Source organism: Oxyura jamaicensis, chromosome Z (genome assembly GCF_011077185.1).
Source record: "Oxyura jamaicensis isolate SHBP4307 breed ruddy duck chromosome Z, BPBGC_Ojam_1.0, whole genome shotgun sequence".
Taxonomy (NCBI): domain Eukaryota; kingdom Metazoa; phylum Chordata; class Aves; order Anseriformes; family Anatidae; genus Oxyura; species Oxyura jamaicensis.
In genome coordinates, this window is record NC_048926.1 from 12,013,741 (window position 1) to 12,030,597 (window position 16,857).

Consider the following 16,857-nt stretch of genomic DNA (forward strand, 5'->3'; position numbering starts at 1 on the left):
TGCACTAAAAAAGTGAATGCCCTGCTGAAAGCTGTTCTGCTATGGATTTTCTGCAAGCATTAATCTTTACGTTTTCCTGTAGTTTACTCAGTTTCATGTTTCAGTAGTAAACTGGTTATTTCAGGTCATGAGAAAATCTTAAATTAGGTATTGCATTTCTTTTTCAAAGTGCAGGTGAGTATTAGGTTAGATGTGTGTGTGTTTAGATAATCATGTTACCTGCTATCTCCTCTTTTCTTTTCCAGGATTAAATAAATAAATAATTTGTGTAGGAGTTGGGTGCTACTAATGCTTTGCATTAAATTTTGGTGATTTGTGGGTGATTGATCAAATAGCTTATATTTAGCTATCTCATAAGACTGCATAATAATAAAACAAACAAACTTAGAAACAGGATAAAGTCCAAAACAAAAGGCATAATATGCTGACAAACCATGTTAATTTTAAAGTATTTTATTTAATAGTAATATACTTCTTTTAGCATCTGTTTTTAATAGTAGGCTCCCTTTAAAAGCATGAAAATCCCCAAATGAAGAATATGCAATGAGTTTCATTTTAGGTGGAGCTTGCTGCTTGGAAGGGCACTCATTACCATGGAGTATAAATATTGCTAGGGGAAACATCATTTTTTGCAGATGTAACTAATGCTCTGGAAACTACAGAGGTTTATTCCAGTGGTGTAAGAATAAAGAACACAAACTGCTTGATGTGCATCTACCCACCAGTCAAAATACTGCCATCAGACTGTGTTTGTTCTTTGTCTTCTGCATGCCTTCTCCTTTGGTAGAGCTGTCATTCATACTCTTGTTTCAGGTGTTGTTCTTTCAACTACTACTTCCCTGCTTGGACTGCATTCTCATCCTAATATGTGTTTGTTTTATTTTTTAATCTAATTTTTTAAACAACCAGCAAGGTGGAAGACTTTCTTCCCCTTCTGCTTTTCAGGATGTGCAGAGCTTGGAGAGTTGATTTGTATCAGCGTGCACTTCGTACATATTTTCTCACGAGTCCAGACGGAAAAGTATCAAACATTTTGTTCAGCTAACAGCAAAAAAAAAAAAAAAAAAAAAAAGTCTGTTCAAAGTGTCAGAACAAAGTGCTCTTCAAGCTGAATATTTCTCAAGGAGCATATTAATAGGAATATAGTCTTTGCCAAAACTGTTTGTGTAGAAATCCAGTGCTGTTGAATAGACAGACAGTCATGCCAGAGATGAGCTGACTGATGTCAAAGAGAAAGCCATAATCTGTTGAAGATGCTCTCCTGAGTGTAGCAGGGTTTCAAGCTAATCCAAAAGCAGCTTTTAATTGGATGTGAACTAGATCTCTTACTGAAGACTGTGCCTTGTTGTGAGTCCAAGCTAGAAAGCATAGGTGCAACTTTTCACTCATTTTCAGAGCTTTTTTTTTTGCTGTAATTACATGGGATACAAAAGTTTACTCTGTTTTCTTAGTAACTTGCTAGATCCTGGTTGGAGATCTGATAGAGGAAATAGGCCCTGCCATGAGAACTGGGAATGGGAGGGGGGATCATCACATTAGGAAGTGGTGTCCTTTCATTAATTCAGCTGATGAGAATGATTAAAAAGACATAGTGGATTATGTTTGGAAAGGTTTAAATATATGGTGGTCATGTTTTGCCTTCAGCAGTTATATGGATGTACTGTCTATCTCGGGTTGATTCCTTTGTTTTAAAGGCAAACACGGTGGGTATAAAAGCTCAATAAAACTAATTACAGTCAGCAAAGGGAAGAATCTTAACCCGTTAATCTCTCCTGTTAAACAGTGAGTTGGGGAAAGCCTTGAATATGGAAAATTTTGATTGACTTGGATTGATAAGGTGGGGTGTGAATCAGCTGAGACAGCTCATTGCTTATCCACATAATGTATGTGATGAAGGTCTGTCTCATCGGGCCAGTGCATCTCCAAAAGAGAAACTAGGACTATCCTGTTTCTAGGCAAGTTGAGGAGAACTCTTTTAAACACAGTAAGAACAAATGGGTTTATATTTGCACAGCTCTTCTATAGAGTTTCTATGTCAGAGGTCATCTTCAGTGATTACTTGGGTACTTTCTTGAACCATTGAGTTCTTGGGAGCCTGTGCTACATGGATTGCAACTTTATTTTATATACCTTTCTCTGTGTCTTTTCTTTGTTTTGGGCTTTTGTTTCAGCTTCCAAATGTGCCAGATATGTGTAGGATCATTCCGGGAAGCTTGGGCACTAGTACTAATAATGTTTCTCCCTTCTTCTTTTACTCTAGACCAATGAGTGGAATAAGAATGATGATCGGCTACTGCAAGCAGTGGAGAATGGTGATCCTGAAAAAGTGGCTTCATTGTTGGGTAAAAAGGGAGCCAGTGCCACCAAACAAGATAGTGAGGGCAAAACTGCGTAAGTCTAACTTAATCTTGTGATTTAAATGTAATAGAGGAGAAAAAAACAGCCATGTCCATGAGACTTACAGTAATTAAGCACCAGGGACTGTCCTGAAAATGAACGTATTTTCACCTGAAGCACGATATATTTTGGAAAGCTTCTTTCTGATGGTCTGTATTTATAATTTTACATTTAAAATTCCATTTTGTAATCAGAAACCTATTGAGGTAACTCGAAGCTAGTCTGCTGGGCAGACTCGTGCCATTTTAGGACAGGATATTTTGGGACTCAGGAATTTCATGACACTCTACAGATTGCACACTCCAAAAGGCATTAATCTGTGGGGCTATTTTTTCCCATGGACATCAGTTTAACAATACACAACTGAAATTATCTTCAGTTCTAACTACCCGTTAGAAACAAAAATTTATGGTGATGAGGGTTTTAAACTCTTGCAGATGATAATGGCTCGTGCAACTCCTCCTTGTTGTGATTGAAACTGGACAGTGAAAGTTTTGAGTGAACGAGATTCCTTTCATAGTCTCAGTATATTTCATTGAGAATCATTGTAACGTTTTCCTCTTCTATTCTTATTCTCATGTGAACATGCTGAATTGTTGAAGACAAAAGATTCCAGTAAGAAAGTTACAACATGGGATTGCTATCCTTAAACTTTTTTTCTTAAGGCATTGGAAGACGATTAAATGGATAAATGAAAAACAAGCATCCCATGAGAAAACCAAAGCCTTTGTAAAATTGTGGATAGCTGGGGAGCAAGGAAAACAGTTTCTAGTCTTGGGATAGATAGAAAAAGGCTGTTTATACCAAATAATAAGTTCCGATGAATTACCTCCTGGATTATTTGTTGAGTCATGATCTGCTTCTTGCTTGGTCTGTCTCAGTTTTCTACATCTGCTATATTTCTGTTCTGCATCTGAGGAGACTGGCAGTGATTCATAATGAATTGTGGTGGTTTTACCGTGCTAGGCAGCTGAATACCACAACTGCTCTCTCACTCCCCCTCCTCAGATGAGGAGGGGAAGAAGTAAAGGAAAGAACAACTCACGGGTTGAGATAAGGATAATTTAATTAAAGATATATATAGATAGATAGATAGATAATTAAGGAAATATTATTATTAATTAAACAATTCAACTAAAGGGAAAAAAGGGAAAGGGGAAAAGGGAGGGGGAAATGGAATAACAGAACAAGTAAAGGATATGTGGAAGCGCAGAGGAAATAAATTACTCTCTACTTCCCACAAATGAGCGATGCTTGACCATGTCCTTGAAGCAGGGCCTCAATGCACGTAGCCGGTGTTGGGGAGGAGGACAGACGTTTTTGCAACAAGAGCCCACCCCTCCCCTCTTCTTCCTTTTTCCACCTTTTATTGCTGAGTGTGACATCATATGGTATGGAATATCCCTTTGGTTGGGTTAGGTCAGCTGCCCTGCTGATGTTTCTTTCTCACTTCTTTGCCCACCCCCTAGGAGGGTCAGAGAGAGTCCTGATGCTGTGCCAGCACTGCTCAGCAGCAGACACAACACTGGTGTGATACCACTGCTGTTCTAGCTACAAGTGCAGAGCGCAGCACTGTATGGGCTGCTGCAGGGAAAGTTAACATCCCAGCCAGACCCAGTACATAAATGACCTGCAGCTTCTTACTGCAGAACTCCATGTCCTCTTAATAATTTTAGATGGGCTTTTTCCACACTTCAATATGATTTTAATTTTTAAAATTTGCATGCACATATTTTTCTTTTGAAATGGAGAATCAGACGTAATCAAAGCATGACTTCTATTGAAGCCTCTAAATTAAAGATATGTCTAGCATCTTGCATTTTTCTAGTCAACGTAACTACAGAGCTAGATTCTTAAGGTGGACTGTTTCCAGTGTAAGAACAGTATTTTGCAGGTTTGACATATAATTTGATACTTTGAATTTTTCTAGGGATCTACGCAAGGCTAAAATTATTAAATACACACAGGCCTCATGACTCTAGGAAGGGCATTATAACTGTAAGGATCTGGTGCAATGATTTTCATCTTCACATGGAGAAATTTCAAAACTTACTTTCTTTCATTATTTGCAACTGCAAAGAAGTTGATGATCTTACATTTATAGTAATGATGCAGCTGCAACTGACGCAGATACAACTACTTTTAATTTCTTAGGATGTGTGAATTAGTGCTGTGAAGATCTCTGTTTTTGCTAGTTTATGGTGCTAATTATTGTTCAGTGTAGTGGTTTAAAAGAAAACTTGAGAGCAAAGGAAACCACCACTGGTGTGCTACAGAAATACAGTGTGTCAACTCTCATTCTGTTTCAGGTGCTTTGGTAAACTCAGCAGTCTACTCAGGTTATTTCTGCCCCAGTTTTGAAAGATAGATACGGACAGTTGTAGAAGCCATGACACAGATCTGGAGAGATCTAGCTACCAAGGACTATCGTGACCCTATTATGGCTTTTAATAGTGGGCAATGTCTTGTTTACGTTTTCCCCACTTCAGTCTTTCTTTTGTTTGTGTGTGTGCCTCTGTGTGTACATGTATGCATGCAGGCTCTAACACCAAACTACTGTTGCCTAAGCAATGTTATCAAATGAAAAATGAAGCACAGCCATCACTTCCATACTGGTAGGCTTGTCTCTCCTATGTTTGCAGTGTGATGTCAGGGCTTCGTACTTGTGTAGTGAATTGTGGGTGCCTATCACAGCTATTTTTCAAACTCTGCTTACAAGCATAGACCCAGCAGCAACCCAGCACTGAGTTCTGGTAGTGTTCCTCAGCAGCATGGTACTAATTTGGCAGCTGCCTCACCTGAAGCATGGAATACTCATGCTGGGAAAGACCAATCTGGACAGATCTTACGGGGACAACTGGCTACGATCATATGCAAATGCCACTAGTTAGTTAGAAAGCAGTCTGCAGTGCTATGCGGGAAGGACACTTTCTGGATGAGTGGTCTATTGATCCTTGTGAGTATGCATCGATACATTTGTTTGTATAATTAGGCTGAAGGTGAGTTGAAAAACATGATGGATTCAATTATATAACAACTTGCATAATGTGATTAAAACTTCAGAATGTGCTTGAAAGCACAAAAGGAGAAACAATTACATGTTGCAGTACAGGTTTGATAGGCCTGTTGTCCGTTCTCTTAAGGTGTGACATGCTTCTATTAAGGTCTTTTCTTTTTCAGTCCTTTTCTTAATAACTCTTCAAACAAGATTTTCGATATTGCTTGTATTTTATTTGAAGCACACCTTTTAATAATTATTTTAAACTTTTAATAATTATTTTAATCAAAAGCTGGAGAAGAGTTAATTTTTTATGCTTAAGGGTGTTCTTCCAAATTTTTGTTTTATAATCAAATGGCTTCTTAAGATAAAATCCTTGAAGTGAGAGGCACAGAGACAAGAGCTTAGGGTTTTCTGCATCTGTGCTGTGGAGTACTGCATGGGTCATTCTACTGAGTCCTGCTCAGGTGTGCTCCACTTCTGGCTTGGGTTTGGATATAATTGTCTAAATTTGGGCTGTGTCCTCTTTTGCCTCTGTCCTATAGATTCTTTTCTCTGTGGCTTGCCCACGTGCAACAAAATACACAAGTTTAAATTAATGAGGTATCAATAAATTGCTTTGAGCTTGTATTTACAGATTTTCATCAGGAGTTTTTAACTCTCTAGCAGTACCTCTTAAAAAAAAAAAAAAAGGTGTCAAACTAACAAAACATAGTTTTTTGAGACTTGCTTGGCTTTCCTCACCACCACACAGTCTCTGACTCAGTCCTTTCTATAAACAATAAATCAGTTTTAAGGCCATGGAGCAAATCCACCTTTGGCGTAAGTTGACACAGCCCCATTGTTGTTCCCACTTACAGTGCACAGACTATTGCCAAGCACATTTGTAATAGAACCTATCTGGAAATCTGACTCCACCATTGTAGTCTTACTCTGCCAGATGGTGTTTTTTTTTTTTTTTTTTTTTTTTTTCTTTTTTTTTTTTTTTTTTTTTGTGTCCAGCTTCCTTAAACAACAAAACGGCGCTTTCCAAATTGGAAGTTGATCGTTTAAATCCCACTTAAACTAACAAAAAGGCTTTTTAAAGAGGGCCTTTTCAGGAGGGGATAGGATTCATTTATGTACTACTCTTTCCACAAGAGCAAGTGTTCAAACGGGCTGTTATTTAAAGAAGCGGCTGTTGTTATTGAAGGAGAAAAAAGTTTGGAAATGATTCACAATGTATAAATGGCAGCACTTCCGTGTCCTGAAGTTATTTTGTCTGTGTGCCAGTGCATCACTGCCATGTTTGCGTGTTTTTGCAAGGTACTGAACTAGAATTAAATGCTTATGGCTATTAAATGAAACAATAGGTCTCTGTAATTTTTTTTTTTTACTGCAATTGAATCAGCTGTTGCTTAATAAAATGAGTCTGACAATGGTACAAAAAAGCTTTAGAAACCTCTACAAATGCACTTTCTATGGACTCTTTCACAAAACTACTGTCAATAGCAGTCAGTAGAAATGATATATTTTCATTTGAACCAGAATGTTCATGCCTCAGAGGCTGAGCTGAAAATAAATTTGAGCATATTCCATCCCAAATACTTTATCCTTTATGTGTAGGATTCATTTTTCCTTCTCACTTTTGGATCTTGTTGTATTAGGAGGTGGGGTCAGTGGCACAAAGGACATCACTGTTCAAAGAGTAAGTTAGGTATTAAATGCTTTTTGAGAGGGACTGTTTCCCTGTTTCCTTTTATGTAATAGTATTTAACTTAAGGGAAGCTTTTTTTATTCTTATTTATTTTACAGTTATAATACAGTTCTGATTGAGAAAGAAAACCATAGAAATGATTTAGTGTACCTCCAAAATCATAGTACCTTGTCAGGTGAGTCTAGTGCCTATGAGTTTGAAGAAGAATCACAGCATCCTCCCTTTGGTGATTCAGAATAATACAAATCCTCCACAAGACCTTTGAAACTGAGGCAGTCTCCACTAGGAGATGTTTCTTTTGCACAGAAGATGTGTGGTGGTTTTACCGTGCTAGGCAGCTGAACACCACAACCGCTCTCTCACTCCCCCTCCTCAGATGAGGAGGGGAAGAAGTAAAGGAAAGAACAACTCACGGGTTGAGATAAGGATGATTTAATTAAAGAGAAATATATTTATATATATTATTAAGGAAATATTATTATTAATTAAACAATTCAACTAAAGGGAAGAAAGGGAAAGGGAAAGAGGGAGGGGGAAAGGGAATAACAAAACAAAACAAGTAAAGGCTATGTGGAAGTGCAGAGGAAATAAATTACTCTCTACTTCCCACAAATGAGCGATGCTTGACCACGTCCTTGAAGCAGGGCCTCAACACACATAGCCGGTGTTGGGGAGGAGGACAGACGTTTTTGCAACAAGAGCCCACCCCTCCCCTCTTCTTCCTTTTTCCACCTTTTATTGCTGAGTGTGACATCATATGGTATGGAATATCCCTTTGGTTGGGTTAGGTCAGCTGCCCTGCTGATGTTTCTTTCTCACTTCTTTGCCCACCCCCTAGGAGGGTCAGAGAGAGTCCTGATGCTGTGCCAGCACTGCTCAGCAGCAGACACAACACTGGTGTGATACCACTGCTGTTCTAGCTACAAGTGCAGAGCGCAGCACTGTATGGGCTGCTGCAGGGAAAGTTAACATCCCAGCCAGACCTAGTACACTATGTTATCTCCAGAAACTGACCAAACACTTATAGGATGCTAGTATGCTTTCCTACTTATTTTGAAAATTTTACCAGGGTGGGAGCTGCTACTAGAAATATCTGGTACCTGAAGATCCTAACCTTTCTGGGAATGTATAGAATCATACAATCATTAAGGTTGGAAAAGACCTTCAAGATCATCTAGTCCAACCATCAAACCATGTAGTTCATTGATGTTCCAATAACCAGATAAGATCCCTGACAGAAAATAGTTTTTGTCTTGCTTTTATCATAGTATTCAATTTATGGTGGTCCAGATGGTAACAATGTCTAGGTTTCAGATTAAGGATGAAATAAAGACAACCACAGGGATGTCTACCTGTGTTTTATTGTTAGCCAAAAGATAGATTGAGTCTGGTTCTTATTTCAAAGCTTCTTGTAAAGTTTGTTTCCATGGGAGATTGGGTGTAAAAACTTGTTTTTCCAGAGCTTCCTTGAAGATCTTTTTGGGTTAAAATCCTGATTGCTCCTTTTAGTTCCCCTTATCCCCTGCAGCATTGTTATGGAATATAATTCAATTGAGATGTTGATATTAAATTTCCTGAAAAATTACTTTCCACTTTCGTCTAACTCTTAGAAATGCTAATGAAACATCTGGGCATGGTTAGGCAAAACCATGCTCTGCCAGGATAGTAAATTGGGCTAATTAACTTTCCATTATATTCAGTATGAGCCAATTGTTAATGTATAGTGAGAGGAATTGCTTGTATCTCCACAATGGAGGAGCGATACTTAACTTTGATTTTAGAGTTTGGCAATACATGAAAAAAAATCTGTATTTCATACAAACATTGCAGTACTGACAGTCATACCTTATGCAAGCTTTTAAATGAGATCCATGGAGTGCATTTCATGCTAGTGCTTTGTTTCTGGCTCTTGACTGAAAGAATTTCTGATGGTTTGAGTATACGACCTGTCACTTAGACTTTGAGATGTACCACGATTCAGTTTTTAGTTCTTAGCTATATTTTTCACAGGACTTTAAACTAACACCATTCATGTTCTGTTATGTGCATTTTTGAAAGACATGTTAGTATTCTTTACCTTCATGTTTAAAAATAAAAAGACTAGGTGATCTTCTAAAGAGACAAATTAATCTCCTTAGTTTGATTTCAATTATGAAGATCCTAAACTTTGCATCTGAGAAAGTGAAGCTTCTTACTTTCTGTTTACTAATTTAATGTATGGTAAAACCAAGCAAATTCCACTTAATTTGAAAAGCAAATTCTCTATTTAATATAAATTTCTCTGAATGTTGAGAAACATCCCATGACATCAGTGTCTTACATGCACAGGACTTCCTGCAGATTAGAGTTAAGAGTTCAAGGAGAAACAATACATTTTTTCTAGGAACCAGCTTGTCTTCTGTTTTATACTTGCTTTTCCGATAGACCAATAGGATGGCTGTTATTAATAAGCTGTTGCATTTCATTGTCTATGAGTAGGCCTATCATCTCAGGAGAAAGCAAGCTGCCTTTTGAAGGGCCTTTGTGCATGTGTTTGGGTACCTCGTGAGCCACCCGCCCTGCTCTGGTAGGGTTGGCCAAACCTGTAGTGCAGCACCAGGCAGCTGGCAGAGTTCCCTGTAAAGCACCTCCGTTCACAGAGTTGCCAAATACCCAGATTTTACCAGACCTGGCCAGTTTTCAACAAGCTTCTGAGATGCTTGAATTGGAGCATAGCCTAGATAGTTGGGAGTTTTTGTGTGCCTGGCTTGAAACAGCTGCAGCTTGGCTCACATGGAGGCAGAGCATGGTGCCCTGCTTCTGCGTTACAAGTGTTGTGGCAGCTCCTTGCACTCCTCTTATCCAAGCTGGCAAGGGAGCAGAGGGGAAGCGTGCCTCCCGTGGGCTGGGCCAGAACCAGGCCTGTCAAGGCTGGAGGGGATGGGGCTAAGGCTGCAGTTGTTTTTCAGATTTATATCTGCATAATGGGCTGCAGTTGTTTTACGTGTTTTTCAAAGTCTTATGCAACCAAATGAGCTGTATGTGTAAATTTTAATTACACTAACTGGCTGCTGCTAGTTTAAAGTGCTCTAATCTAGGAATAGAAATGGAACAGAGAGCCAAAACAGAGCAACATGTAAAAGCTGGATTTTTTTTTTTTCTTCAAAATGCTTCTTTATCTGGCTTGTATACCACTCTGTATCTTCTGCTGTCTTCTTTACAGGTGCATGCTGAGTTAGGAAAAAGTGCAGAACTTGGTTGTTCCTTCACGTGTCTCTATTCCATTCTTTTCTCCACAAGCATGAAGTCTTTGTTAAAAGCTTTACTGGTACAGTTATCTGAAATGCTAAATGAAAATACGTTACCATAACAGACATAATAGTTTATAATGATACAGTTATAATTGTAAGTTTATAATAGTTTTTAATGTTAACACGTCATCTTAACCAGTAGTCTCTGAGGAGTGTGTTGTTAGTGTTGTTAGTACTATGAGCATATATTAATGCACTTAGGTTATAATTCCCCTGTGAAAAGAAGCTCGCTGCATACAGTTATTTTATTTTTTTTTAATGAATAGTTCTGTTATTTCAAATCTGAATAGGTTCAAACTGTTAGAAGTTTAAAAATCACAGAAACTTCAAACAGCACATACCCTGAGCTCTCCTTTGTCAACATCCCTGATGTTGAACAAGGATATCCATGCTCTTTGGTTCTTGGAGTACTGTATGCAGTTTTTAAGCCTTGCTGGATTTTCATGCAACAAAAATATTTTCTTTAGATTAACTTTTACCCGGTTGTTCTCAGCCTTTTCCAGTCCTTTCCTGGCTTCTTGTTATTCTAACATGCTTTGGGATTTCCTGACTCTAATTTCATGACTTTTCATGTAGTAGGGTGGTTATTAGCTTTTGCTGGCCTATAGACAATAATACCAAGCACATTGTGTTGTAGGATGGAGGCTGAGGGAGGTGCTAGTCATTGCTTTCATTGTTGGACAGAAAATGAAGTTTGAACTATCTTCTGGCCTTGCAAGCAAGGGCAGCAGATGGGTAGCTGGTTTTACCTAGCCCTAGGGAGAAAGTTGAACTGATCTGGATACATCTATGGCCTCCTCAGAGACTTCACTCTGTGCTGAAAAGATGCTTTGCCAGAAGGCATATATATATTGAGAAGCTAATTGTGAACTACTTTGGACTCAAGATGTGGGATGTGCTTTTAAAGAAACAATCAGAAGGAAGCTTTTCTGGAAGCTAGCCAATGTTACACTGATCTAAAAGAAGGGCTTGAGAGAAGACCCAGGAAACTATACACCTGTTTAATCTGTTTACCTGGAAAATTTACGGAGATTATCCTGGATGTTATTGACAAGCATTTAAAGAGCAAAGCCATTATCAGGCATAGTTAAACATGAGTCCATGAAGGGAAGGTCCTCCCTTAGTAATTTGATCTCAAATGATAAGGTGGCACATGTGGTAGATGAAGGGCAGATGCAATCTTTCTGGATTTCAGTTGATACTGCCCCTCACAGCATCCTTCTGGACAGATGGTCCAACTGTGAGATGAACAGGCTCATACTGTGCTTGGTAATGAACTGGCTCAACAGCAGAGCTCAGAGGGTTGCAGGGAATGGAGCTAAGTCTGGCTGGTGGCTAGTCACTAGTGGTGCTCCACAGGCCTCAGTTCTAGGGCCAGTCCTATTCCACAATTTTATCAGTGATCTGGATGCAGGAGTAGAATGCATCCTCAGCAGGTTTGCTGATGATATTAAACTGGGTGGTGCTGCTGACAGCAGCAGCAGGGAGGGAAGAGAGGCCTTGCAGAGGAATCTACATAGATGGAAATACTGGGCAATCATCAACGGCATAATGTTCAACCAAGGAAAATGCTGGATGCTGCACTGGATCCGGAGCATAAGATAAGAAAAGCATTTAAGAAAGAATCCAGAGGAGGGCACCAAAGCTGGTAAAAGATCTGAAAGGCATGTCCTGTGAGGAGAGGTGGAGGACACTTGGGTTGTCTGCTTTGGAGAAGAGGTTCTCTGCAGCTCTCTGCAGCTTCCTGAGCAGGGGAAGAGGAAAGGGAGGTGCCGGTCTCTGCTCCCTGGGAACTGATCACAGGGTGTGTGGAAACAGCACAAACCTGCACTAGGGGAGCTTCATTAGGAGCAATTTCTTTACCACGAGGGTGGCCAGCCCCTGGAAGAGGCTTCCTAGAGAGGTGGTTGCTGCCCCATGCCTGTCAGTGCTCAAGTGATGTTTGGACACTGCCCTCAGTAATGTGCTTTAACTTTTGGTTAGCTCTGAAGTGGTCAGGCAGTTGTACTTGATGATCTTTGTAGGTCCCCTGCAACTGAACCGTCCTATTCTGTTCCCTACTCTCATTTCTTCCTCTGACCTTAGCTTTAGAGGCACAGGCAACACGGCTCTCATTTCTAGGCTTTTCTTTTTCATACAATTTTTTCTTTTCTTTTTCATACTTTTTCATTTTCTTGTTTCTTTTTTGTCAACAGTAAAAGCAGCTTTTCAAATCTTTAGACTTTCAGTCAACACCTAGGAGTACCCTAAATCTTGACCTTGGCAGAATCTCTGTTTCAATTTGCTGATGTTAGTTATTGAGGGCCTTTAAAAATGGACAGTCTGCAGGAAACTTCGTATGACAAATTGAAGTTGTGAGCACTTAGATTTACAATTAATGGTACATGGAAGAAAAATCTATATGTTTCAGACTTGAAGGGGGAGTTTGTGGTAATGTGGTAATAGAGTTTGCCAAAGAAAACTGTGCATGAAAATGGAACTGCTGGAACACAACCTGAGAATGAAAAATATAAAACTTCTGGGGATCTCAGAAATCTCTCTGAAGAGCAGCTGTTTGGATATTTTTGCTGAGTTTGAAGGCTAAAATCAGGAATCTGTGGCTTGCCAGCTTCTGTAGTGCATGATGCAATTGCTTCTTTCCTATTAAGAAAACAGCCATTCAGCAGGCTTGCCTTTTTTTCATGTCCTGTACCTTGAGGTGTGTATGATTGAAACAAGACTTTTTATGCTGTGAGGCAAAGCTGGAAACTCTAAATGAAAACTGTGTTTTTTGAAAGCTGTTCCAGAATATATGCTAACATTGAAGACCCACATATTTTATGCCAGAGGGCTTTTTGTGTGTATTAGGGAAAGCAGATACCATCTCATATTTAAATAGAGGATAGGGGAACAGAAGCTGTGTGCACTGCTTTACATTGTAGTGGCTGCTACTAAGAAGGATAGGTGGGAAGAAACACTCATAAGCTCCTCCTAAATCCATTACTGCTTATGCCACCTTTCTTGAAATCTTCATCTGTCTACACTCCAGAAGGCAGTAGCAGCTCATTGATAGAATGCCTTTTATAATCCACAATATTTTGTTTTCTGAGTTTTTAATAGTGCCAACACTGGCTTGAAAATGAAATGTATTTCCTATAACTGTTTTTCCTATGATAATTTTTGCACTTGTGTGCAAATGTGTGCATGACAGGAGCATGACATGGACTGCCTGCATTTACTGAAAAGCCACATTTACTACAGTTACTTGTAACAGGAGTGAAATGGATGCAGTGTAAAGCTATGGGTTTTAATTGTTAAAAAAAACCATGTAAACATAAAACCCTAGTAAATATTGATATTTGTGCCTATAGATGTGTGATATGCCTTTAAAACAACCTATGTTTTGCTGAATATCTGAATGGGCTTATCATGGTATTCATGGGCTCTCTGTAGTATAGAAATGTATATAGTAACTGAAATGTATCTTCATGAGGATTTATCTGGTGGTATCCAATGTTTGTCTTTCTCTCTCAATTTTAATTTGGTTCTCATCTTGAAGCTATTTCTGCCAAGACCTTCCCATGTGGATTGCCAATATGAGCAAGTCCCGTTCCCAGATCTTTATTCTGGGTTAAGGTGGGGGGCAAGCCTCAAGAACTCAGTTCACTGACACACTTTAAAAAGGCAGGAGGACAATGCAGCAAGAGGGGAGTAAGAGCAGCTGTAGGGTGGGGATAATCTAAATTGGTCCTTCTGCTGCAGTCTGCTGCTGCCATTTTCAAGCTCAGCTAATAAATATGAAAAGAAACTCCATTAGTGAAGGAGGCAAGACTGCTTTTATTCCCAAATTAAGGATTGGTAACATACATCCAGATGGTTAGTATTGACCGGCTTGCCAATAGTGAGCTTCAGCAATTTTTCCTTTGTAGTTGAATCACTGGCTGTTTCTAAGACGTGTATCTTTTCAAGCAAGTGATTGTCACTTGATTATGAAAGATAAGGATAAGGCAAAGATAAAGATACAGCAGCTTTCACAGGGAAATGTTCAGAGTCTCATTTTAGTTGTTAGTTTTAAGGTGAAATTCTACATCTTCTCAAACTTCACCGTGTTGAGGCTGGTCCTGTTCCTTCATTGGCACTGAGAGGGTGCATGCACATGTGACTGTGATGAAACAGTGGAAAGCAGCTTTGTTTTTTTTTTTTTTTTTTCAACTGGTTTTGTGCCCCCTGACAGCTCATGTGGGTACCTACTTACCCTTGCAGATGCAAGGAAGAAGCAGAACCAGAAGCTGGATCAGCAGATGCTGGCCATGGAAGAATAATCCTTGCTGGAACAGAGTTACTGCTTTGCTGAGAGCCCTTTCTGGGTCAGCAGAGGAAGGCAGAAAACACCTTCTCAGTCAGGACCATTCTTGGCCTTTCCCATTCTTTGAATCTGAAAGTGATTATTTTTCTATGAATTAGGTTCAGGGTGTGTCAGAAGTTTTTTGTTTTTTTTTTTGGGGGGGGGTATAGAAGGCTTACTTCCTTCACTGTTCTTTATGTTGATAAAATCCCAAACTATTCACAGAAAAGTAAACAGTACTCTTCTCTAATTACTCGTCATCATATTACATGCCAGAGGATACCACACTGGATGTTAGTCACTTGGGAAAACAGTCACTGCAGGCACATCTGTGCACAGAATACGCTGCTTTCATTGTACTTGCAGACCTTTCCCATCCTGGTCAGGTCTCTGCCACACTCTAGCACTTCTGCCACTTAGCCTATGGTGGAAAGCAATCAAAAGCCAGGTAGCATCTCGTCAATGTATTTTTGCTGTTATTATTGAAGGGGGAAATTGAGGCTTTGAGAGATAATACTGATTGTGAAAATCGCTGTAGACATTTATATGCAAGATGCTGCCTCTAAATGTATAAAAGTTTAAATCAGTGCAGAAAATTTTCCAGATAATCCATGGCTGTCTTCATGACTGAGATACCTGGCAAAATCACTTCTCCCATCTGCTAGCAGCAAGAGTTGAATGTCTTCCATTTCTCTCTCTTATCAGCATTGCAAAAACTCCAAGCAGCTCTGTATCTTATTTATCAATCTTGTTTGTTTGTGTGAAGGTATTGGTCAGTTTGAAAACTGTAAATCATCAAACCATTGGCAGACAAGTCAGATTTTTTGAAAGTCAACAAAGATTTGACATACACTAGAAAATGAAGAAGAATGATGTGCTATGGGGAGGAATGTTTTTACTCAAAATAAACCTTGACAATGAGTATATGTGAGTTCATAGTGTATTTCAAACATTCTTGCACTTAAAATATTTTCAGAGCACTCAGATTAAAATGGCAGAGAACAATAGTATTGTACTCTTGCATATACATTTGACTTTGTTCTGTGCTGTATTTGCTATTTTCTAAATGCTGTATTTGCTATTTTCTGTTCACTTAGCATCCAAAATTCAACCATGTTCTTTATTTGCTTTGGTTTTTGGCAAATACCATGTCAGACTACTTTCAGACCCTGGAGAAATTCTGTGCTACAGAGAATGCTGACCCTGCCCTGAAAGAACTCTGGAGCATGACCCTGCCATACAGAAATGCAGCCTGTAACAGGATGTAATTTTTCTGCTCTTTTAATTTTATTTTTCTTTTCATGAATAAAAATTTCCTAGTGTTAGAAGGTTATTGTCTTAAATTAAGACTTGATATTTATTTTTTCTTATTTCATCATGTTCCACTCTAATTTTGTGGTATTTTCTCTAGTTATATAGACCACCCAGTCGTTTTAAGCCAGCTGTCAAAATAACATTCAGTAAGAGGATTGTGCTCAGTTCGCAGGATGTAGCTGTGTAAATGGTTCAGCAGAGAACCTGGATTCAGCATACACAGGTCTCATTACCAACACCACCTCAGCAAACTCAGTTAACTCAATTTTTACAAGTCTAAGCACTAAATGTAGATTAATTCTGATCTTTTACCTGTGGTAAAAGATTTGTAAAAAACAAACAAACAAACAAAACCACAAGATTTATATGAGCTGAGTAGTAAAAATTACATCACTTTTCTGTTTGAGTTACTGTCTGGCATTTAAATAATTTCTGGAAATACTCATTCTCGACTTCTTAGCGAAGTCCAGCTGTATCTGAACTCTTGTGCTCTCTGTCAGACACTCACTGAAGAAATCTCCATTCCCTTGCTAGCTTAACTTTATAACTGAAACACAGAAAAGATCCTTAGCACTGAATAAACGACTGGCTTACTTAGAACAGTTGTGTTTCACTGACATCTATCTGTAAGAAATCTGCTATTTTCAACTAGTTCAGGGATGTCATATGCAGCTGTCCACACCATTCTGTCACCAAGCATTCATAAAAAGCATCTATCTGCATTTGAAAATGTTATTTGAGTAACCTTTTTGGGTCAGGAAAAAATTACACCTTACAGGACCTGGAGATGATAGTCTTGCAGCTGTTCTCCAGTTGACTCCAAATCTGATGAAATTTT

At 38.9% G+C, this 16,857-nt stretch overlaps 1 protein-coding gene and 1 long non-coding RNA gene across 7 annotated transcripts in view; one reads left to right on the top strand and one right to left on the bottom strand.

The window, feature by feature from the left end:
* Positions 1–16,857, bottom strand: part of LOC118156567 — a 754,908-nt gene that overhangs the window by 549,019 nt on the left and 189,032 nt on the right. The window lies entirely within an intron of this gene.
* Positions 1–16,857, top strand: part of RAI14 (retinoic acid induced 14) — an 87,587-nt gene that overhangs the window by 47,261 nt on the left and 23,469 nt on the right. For all 6 annotated transcript variants that reach the window (XM_035310699.1, XM_035310703.1, XM_035310704.1 and 3 more), the window contains exon 3: positions 2,261–2,391. In XM_035310699.1, coding sequence (XP_035166590.1) covers positions 2,261–2,391 — 131 coding nt within the window. The remainder of the gene's footprint in view (positions 1–2,260; positions 2,392–16,857) is intronic.